General features: G+C 46.2%; 1 protein-coding gene across 1 annotated transcript in view; it reads right to left on the bottom strand.

Annotated features, from left to right (window-relative positions):
- Positions 1–2,411: 2,411 nt before the first annotated feature.
- LOC103266852 (SLIT-ROBO Rho GTPase-activating protein 1-like) overlaps positions 2,412–8,086 on the bottom strand; it is a 66,942-nt gene continuing 61,267 nt past the window's right edge. Inside the window, exons 5-8 of the mRNA XM_008064478.2 lie at positions 6,532–6,542; positions 5,696–5,878; positions 5,116–5,244; positions 2,412–2,489 (exon numbers count right to left, since the gene is read on the bottom strand). Coding sequence (XP_008062669.2) covers positions 2,412–2,489; positions 5,116–5,244; positions 5,696–5,878; positions 6,532–6,542 — 401 coding nt within the window. The remainder of the gene's footprint in view (positions 2,490–5,115; positions 5,245–5,695; positions 5,879–6,531; positions 6,543–8,086) is intronic.

Here is an 8,086-nt window from a genome sequence, read left to right as displayed (position 1 = left end):
CAATCCACTCACCTCAGCCTCCCAAAGGCGTGGGATTACAGGCTGATCCACCAAGCCCAGTGCCAGACGCTTTCTTATAGTATAATTGTTCAAGGTCTGCTTAGAAGTGAGATCATATGGTACTCTGTTCTTTGTTTCTGTGATAGATCACTGAGTATGATCACCTCCAAGCCCATCCAATTGCTGCAAAGTCCATATATTTGTCCTTCTTTATGGCTGCATAATATTCCATTGTGTCTATGTACCACATTTTCTTTATCCAGCCCAGCTTGTCTTATACATCTGGAACGTCAATGCCGTTCCACCAGGCATCTCAGTCTTACTGGATACAACAGGACTAGGCTCCCACCTTCAAGCCTGTGGCCTCTGTGTCAATAGACGGCCCTGTCATTCACCCAGGAGTCACAACTCAAGACCTCAACGTACTACTCATTCCTAGCCTGTTTTTTATGCACTGTCTCAAATTCCTATTAGTGCTATCGTCACTATCTTATGACTCCTACTGCTTTGGGCTGGGTGTAGTGACTCGCGCCTGTGATCCCAGCATTTTGGGAGGCTGAGGTGGAAGGATTGCTTGAGCCCAGGAGTTCGAGACCAGCCTGGGCAACCTAGCGAGACCTCGTCTATACAACAAATAGAAGAATTAATTAGGCGCGGTGGCGCTTGTAGTCCTGGCTTCTAAAGGCTGAGGTGAAAGGATTACCTGAACCTGGGAGGTCGAAGCTGCAGTGAGCTGTGATCGTGCCACTGCACTGCAGCCTGGACAAGAAAGTAAGACCCCGACTCAAAAAACAACAACAACAAAACTCTGAGCACTTTTGATGGGTGGATTGCTACCACACCAGTCCAAGCCAGCATTACCTTTAGCTGGGGTCACTGCAGGGAATCCTGCTAGAGCTCGTGGTCACCTTGTCCTCAGGACCGCCTCGACCCCCTCAGTCCACCACCCCCCAGCTGCCAGAGTGAGTCTTTGAAACGCAAATCAGGTGATGTCACTTCCTGCTCAAAACCCTCCAAGGGCTCCAGTCACACACAGAGCAGAATCCCAGCTCCTCCTGCCCAAAGAGCCTGAGTGCTGGCCTCTCTCCACCTCAGGTCCTGGCACTTTCCTCCTCACTCAGCTCCATCCTGGCCTCCTCTGCTATTCCTTGAACAGTTTCTATTTTTTTTAGACACTGGAGTACAGTGGTGCAATCATAGCTCACTGCAGCCTCAAACTCCGGGGCTCAAGCAATCCTCCTGCCTCAGCCTCCCGAGTATCTGAGACTACAGGTGCACACCACCACGCCCAGCTATTTTCTTATTTTATTTCTTATAGAGATAGGGCCTTGTTATGTTGCCCAGGCTAGTCTTGAACTCCTGGCCTATAGCCATCCTTCCACCTTATACTCCCAAGGTGCTGGGACTACAGACATGAGCCATCAACTGTGAGTATCTTGTGAAACACCTCTTCCTCTGCACCTGAAGCCCTGCCCATCCCTTCTGATAGAGAGATTTTTTCCCCCCAGACAGTCACATGGCTGTCCCGCTCACAGTTCTGCTCAAATAGCAGTTTTCCTGACCACTGTCTCAAGCACATGCAGCTCTGTTTTATTTTTCTTTGTGGTATTGCCATGACTTATTTTATAAATACGCATGCGCGTGGGTGTATTAATACGTACAACAATTCGTGTAAAGTTCGTCTCCGAAATCACGCATGTACTCCATGAAGGGAAGGCCTCTGTCCTACCCATGGCTGGACTCCCACTGTCAAGAATAGTGCTGCTGGGCTCAGTGGCTGAGCCTGTAATCCCAGCACTTTGGGAGGTCGTGGTGAATGGATTGCCTGAGCCCGCGGGTTTCAGACCCACCAAGGCAATTTGGTGAGATCTCGTCTCTACAATAAATCAAAAAAATTAGCTGGACATAGTAGGTGGTTCCGGCTACTTGAAAGGCTAAGGTGGAAGGATCACCAGAGCCCAGCAGGTCGAGGCTGCGGTGGCCGGGAGCGGCCACTGCACTCCAGTCTGGGCGACAGAGTGAGACTCCAACTCAAAAAAAAAAATAGTGCTGTAGTCACTAGCAGGCCCTGATCACGGGCCACAGGAGCACAAGGATTGGACTGGCAGATGCTGGACACCACTGAGTAGGGGGGGAGGGAAGGAGAGAGAAAGGAGGGAGGAGGGAACGTGGCAACACATGGGGTACCAGGTTCAATACTGGGGGAGACAGGGCCTGCTAGAAGCCCAAACTTTGCCCACACACAACTTACCTATGCAGCAAATCCTCACTTATACCCACAGCTCTAAAATTAAAAAAAAAAAAAGTAATGCTTGCACCTTGTAGGTCTTAAAGAACTACGTGGAGAGATGTTCTTGTGTTAAAATTGGCTTGCATTCAGTCAGGAACTCCAAACGCTACGAAAATAAGTCCTAAATGAAAAACGAAGTAAGGGTGTTCCATAGGGCTCGGGCTCTCAGATTCATAGGCTTTGCAGAAAACTTGCAGATCTAAGCCCAAAAGCAGGGGCCACAGAATTCTCTTTTTTTCTCCCTAGGAAACCTAGTGGAAATTTTTATTTGGAGATCTAGCAACAGAATAACAGAAAAAGGCCCTTTTACTTCTCAGAATGCTAGTATAAATAAGTATTAAAAACAACAAGAAAAGTTTCTGCATTTAAAACAATCAAGTGATTGCAATATTTGTAACAAGTGAAAGGAGAAAAAAGTTTTCCCTGGTTTTACTTTTACCCTGTAGTTCTGTATATGCATTAAAAAATTATGATATTATGATGAGGTGGAAGGATCGCCTGAGCCCAGGAGGTAGAGGCTGCAGTGAGCCATGATTGTGCCACTGCACTCCAGCCTGGGCAACACAGTGAGACCCTGTCTCAAAAAAATGGTAAGACTATGAATTTGGTTTGAGACAAAATGAAAGGGAAAAGTCATATCAGAGTATTAACAACGAAAACACAGTTTCCTCCCTCAATAATTCCTTTGAAAACTGTCAAATGTGGGTTTAAAACAGCAGCTAAACGCACAAGACTTAAATTCACCATAAATGAACGTTACTCTAATCTACTGTATGTTTAAGTTATGACAGCTACTATAAGCCATGAAAAATCACTTTATCATATCATACACTGTAGAATCCCATCAGTACAAAGCCGCCTAGGAGTGCAATTCCAGCAAGTAACTCTCTGAACCTGCTGCTCTATCTGGGCTTTCCTTAAGGCACTCGATCACTTTTCATCTTTTTTTTGTGGGTAGCGGCATTTTTAGACAATGTCTGTTCCATCTCTGCAGTCCTACAGGGCCAGCACAATGACTGGCCCACTCAGGACCCATTTTCTGAGTGAAAGAATGAAGGGATGATGAAGAGAGGTCAAGTCGAGTAAGAGTCGCAGTGAATGCTGCAAACATTTAATAATGGATACAGAGCGAGCCCGAGGGGCTCATGCCTGTCATCCCAACATTTTGGGAGACTGAGGCAGGAGAATCAGTTGAGGTAAAGAGTCTGAGACCAGCCTGGGCAACATAGCAAGACCCCATCTCTACCCAAAAATTTTTTATAGAAAAAAATTAGCTGGGTGTGGCGGTGCCTGTAGTCCCAGCTACTCAGGAGGCTGAGGCCAGAGGACGGCTTGAGCTCAGGAATTGGAGGCTGTCATGAGTTATGATGATCATGCCACTGCACTTTAGGTGACAGAGGGAGACCCTGTCTCAAAAATATATTTTTAAATTTACATATTTATATGAATAATATTTAGAGAGTTTTAAACATGCCTAATGACTACTTTCTGTATCATATCCTATGAGACACAGTGTAAAGAACAGACAGATCTCTACATGTGATTTATGTCTACTCTGTTTTGCATCACAGTATTTATCACGGCTATAATAGGGCCTGATATCATTTGTGTGGTCACTGGCTTGTCGACTACCTTCTCCAATTTAAGTCCAGAAGGGCAAGGACCGAGTGGCCTCTTAGGGTCTCAGCACCTCACAAAAGCAAGGGTCCAATCAAAAGATTTTGAATCAATGAACATAATCAAAGCTATGCTACTGCATACTTTGAAAATGATGGGTCCCCTTCCTTCTTTTGTGGGAGGAGGGGTTGGGGTCTCACTCTGTTGCCCAGGCTGGAGTGCAGTGGCATGACCAGGGCTCACTGCAGCCTCAAACTCCTAGGTTCAAGCAATCCTCCCACCTCAGCCTCCCGAGTAGCTGGAACTATAGGCATGCGCCACCACGCCCGGCTAATTTTTTGATTTCTTGTAGGGACAAGGTCTCGTCATGTTGCCCACATTGGTCTCGAACTCCTAGGCTCAAGTGATTATCCTGCCTTGGTCTCCCAAAGTGCTGGGATTACAGGCGTGAGCCGCGGTCCCAGCGTGGGGAGGTTACCAGGTTAGCTGAGGTTACCAGGTACTCACAGCTTCACAGATCCTAATAATTTATTTTTCATTGGTTTTAGATACACACTTTTTCACACGCATCTTACAATTGATAGTGTCTTAGTACCATGTATAGTTTAATTAGAAATATTTTTTTCTTTCTGAGTATAACATAAAATAACAGTCTTAAGAAATGATGCTGGCTGGATATGGTATATTATGCTGGTAATCCAAGTGCTTTGGGAAGCCAGGGCACGGGGATCACTAGAGCCCAGGAGTTGGAGGCTGCAGTGAGCTATGATCACACCACTGCACTCCAGTCTGGGTGACAAAGCAAGACCTTGTCTCTTTTTTTTTTTGAGTTGGAGTCTCATTCTGTCACCCAGACTGGAGTGTAGTGGCACGCTTACGGCCCCTGCAGCCTTGACCTGCTGGGCTCCGGCGATCCTTCCGCCTCAGTCTTCCAAGCAGCTGGAACTACAGGCGTGCACTACCAGACCCGGCTAATTTTTGATTTATTGTAGAGATGAAGTCTCACCAAGTTGCCCAGGCAGGTCTGGAACCCGCAGGCTCAGGCAATCCACTCACCTGAGCCTCCCAAAGCGCTGGAATTACAGGCTGAGCCACTGAGCCCGGCTAACTTTGTCTCTTTTTTTTAAAAAAAGCGTGGTGTTTTCTAATCAATGCAATATTGTCCATGTCATTTTAATGTGAAAAATACAAAAACTTTGAGTACTTACATCAATTAAATCTGAAAGGTCGTGAATATAATACTTGAAAACGGAGGCGTTGGTTGCTTCGAGTGTTAGGAGATACTCATTCCGTGCCTTGATTGATTTGAGCTTGTTTTCCGAATATTTTGCTTGTCTCTGGAATGAAGACCATCCAGGCATTGGAAAAGAAAGCAAAGTCATTTTAAAACAAGACAGAGAAACATACAAGAACGTTTATTCATCTAAACAATGTATCCCACTTCTACAGGCGACCCTTGAGTCCTTTGCCAAAAGTACATTTCGAATGTGATTTAAAATGCAAACTAAAATTCCCCAGCCATGGGGAAGAACAGCCATGCTTTTGGGCTTCAGGCCCATTTGCGATGACGTGTCTTTGTTAATAATCACGTCCCCACATTGTGCACTGGATACTTGGCGTTCGCCACTAAATGATGTCCAGCTGTTAGGACACGATTTTTGCATGTCTCAAACACGTTTCGATCCCCCGGGAGGACATGCGTGTCAGGTGCCTGTGATTTACGACGTGCTTGCATCAGCTGGGTCCCCAGGTGAGGCCAGGAGGGCCCTGCGGGACGTTCGCACTGACCTTCTCCTTCATCTTTTCTATTTTCTTGACGGAGCTTCTCCTCTGGTGTCTCTCCTCCAGCCGGATGTGGAAGACGGGGTCCCCCGCCCTCCCGATCTGCTTCTCCTCCTGCTTCTCGGCCTCCTTCAGCTTGCTCTCGGCGCTGATGCTCTCGGCGTGGTACATGTGATACGTTTTCATCACCTGTGGAAAGAGACTGGGACGGTTGAGAGATGGCCGGCCGTAACTCGGCATGAGCACGAACCATGACTGCACACGCTCTGCTCACTGAGAAGCTCACCGCCCAGCGAGCAGGGGTAAGCCAGATGCAAAGAAAAGAGGGGAATAAGCCGGCTCGGTGGCTCAGCCTGGAATCCCGCGCCTTTGGAAGGCTGAGGTGAGTGGATGGCCTGAGCCCGCGGGTTCGAGACCCGCCTGGGCAGCGAGACCCCATCTCTACAATAAATCAAAAAATCAGCCGGGCGTGGTAGCGCATGCCTGTAATTCCGGCTACTCGGAAGGCTGAGGCGGAAGGATCGCCGGAGCCCAGCGGGTCGAGGCTGCGGTGGCCGCTCCCGCCGCACTCCAGTCCGGGCGACAGGGTGAGACTCCGACTCAAAAAAAAAAAGAGGGGAATAGTGGACAGAGCCAACTAGGCAAATTCACCAGCCAGGAAGAGGCACTTGGGGATGGGCGTGGATTAAAAGATGACTTATGGAGTCTCATGCGTGCTTTTCGGGGTATACGAAAAGTTCTCCTAAGCTCGTAAGTGTTCCTCTGAATGTTCCTCTTATATTATTAATTTGTAGAATAAACCATGTTTTCATGGATCGATTTAAGGCCAACCCAACTACAGCTGAGTAGAGTTCTTATTGAAGGAATTTTATTATATAAAATCTTCGTGTCAAAATAAAAACCATAAATATTAAGGCTCATACATAATTTTAGTTTGAAGACATTGTTTTTCTGACGGCAAAGTAATACTTTATATTCAGTCTAGAATACATATAATTGGTAAAAAAGAGAAAATAAAAAGCAAGCAAAGATAACCACTGCTGAGATTTTGGTACACAATCTTTTCCTTATGAAAACTCTCTCTCTCTCTCTCTCTCTCTCTCTCTCTCTCTCTCGTTCATTTAAAAATGCCATATAGGCCAGGCCTGGTGGCTCAGCCTATAATCCCAGCACTTTGGGAGGCCAAGGCAAGTGGATTGCCTGAGTCCGTGGGTTGGAGACCAGCCCAGGCAACTTGGTGAGATCTCATCTCTACAATAAAATTAAAAAATAGCTAGGTGTGGTGGCACGTGTCTGTAGTTCCGGCTACTTGGAAGGCTGAGGAAGAAGCCCAGAAGTTCACCCAGGCTGGAGTCCAGAAGTTCGACGATGGGGTGGCCATGAGCATGTGTGCCACTGCATTCCAGCCTGGGTGAAGGAGTGAAACTCCAATTCAAAAAAAAAAAAAAAATGCCATATATAATTTTTGCTTTTAAAAACTTGGGATCATCCTGTATTTATAATTTTCAATGTCATTTTTCACTTAATATATTAAAACATTTTTAAATACCATTAAGTATTCTTTTAAAGTATCAGCTTAAAGGCTGCATGGTATTTTTCCATATGACTAAGATGCAACTTAACAAATTCCCTGTTGTTGAAAATTTTAGGATATCTCAACCACTTCCTTTATAAATAAATTTGTGGTGAGGGCTGGGCATAGTGACTCATGCCTGTAATCTCAGCACTTCAGGAGGCCAAGATGGGAGGACTGCTTGAGCTCAGGAATTCAGTCTAACCAACACAGCAATGCTCCATCTCTACAAAAAATAAAAAAAATTAGCCAGGTGTGGTGGTGTGTGCTTGTAGCCCCAGCTATTTGGGAGGCTGAGATGGGAGGACAGCCTGAGCCCAAGAGGCTGAGGCTGTGGTGAGCTGTGATTGTGTCATTGTACTCCAGCCTGGGTAACAGAGTGAGGCCCCAACTCAAAAGCAAAAAAAAAAAACCAAAAAACAAATGAAAACTTGTGTTGAAAACAATGGATGTGTATCCTATTTCTTACTTTATTAAAGTTAGGAATATAAAGAACATACAAATTTTATAATGTATTTTTCCATGTATATTGTAAATTTATACAATGAATCCTCAGTTATTAAAAATTGTGGTCATGGTTGGGCGCAGTGGCTCACGCCTATAATCCCAGCACTTTGGGAGGCCAAGGTGAGAGGATTGCCTGAGCCTACAGGTTTGAGGCCAGTCTGGGCAACTTGGTGAGACCTCATCTCTTCGATAAGTCAAAAAATTAGCTGGGTATGGTGGCACGTGCCTGTAGTTCCAGCTACCTGGAAGGCTGAGGTGGAAGGATTGCTGGAGCCCAGCAGGTCGAGGCTGTGGTGGCTGTGAGCGTGCCACTGCAC

The sequence above is a fragment of the Carlito syrichta genome, unplaced genomic scaffold, assembly GCF_000164805.1.
Source record: "Carlito syrichta isolate Samal-C Ts95f unplaced genomic scaffold, Tarsius_syrichta-2.0.1 Scaffold307408, whole genome shotgun sequence".
Classification (NCBI taxonomy): domain Eukaryota; kingdom Metazoa; phylum Chordata; class Mammalia; order Primates; family Tarsiidae; genus Carlito; species Carlito syrichta.
This window is presented reverse-complemented; position numbering and strand designations above follow the sequence as displayed.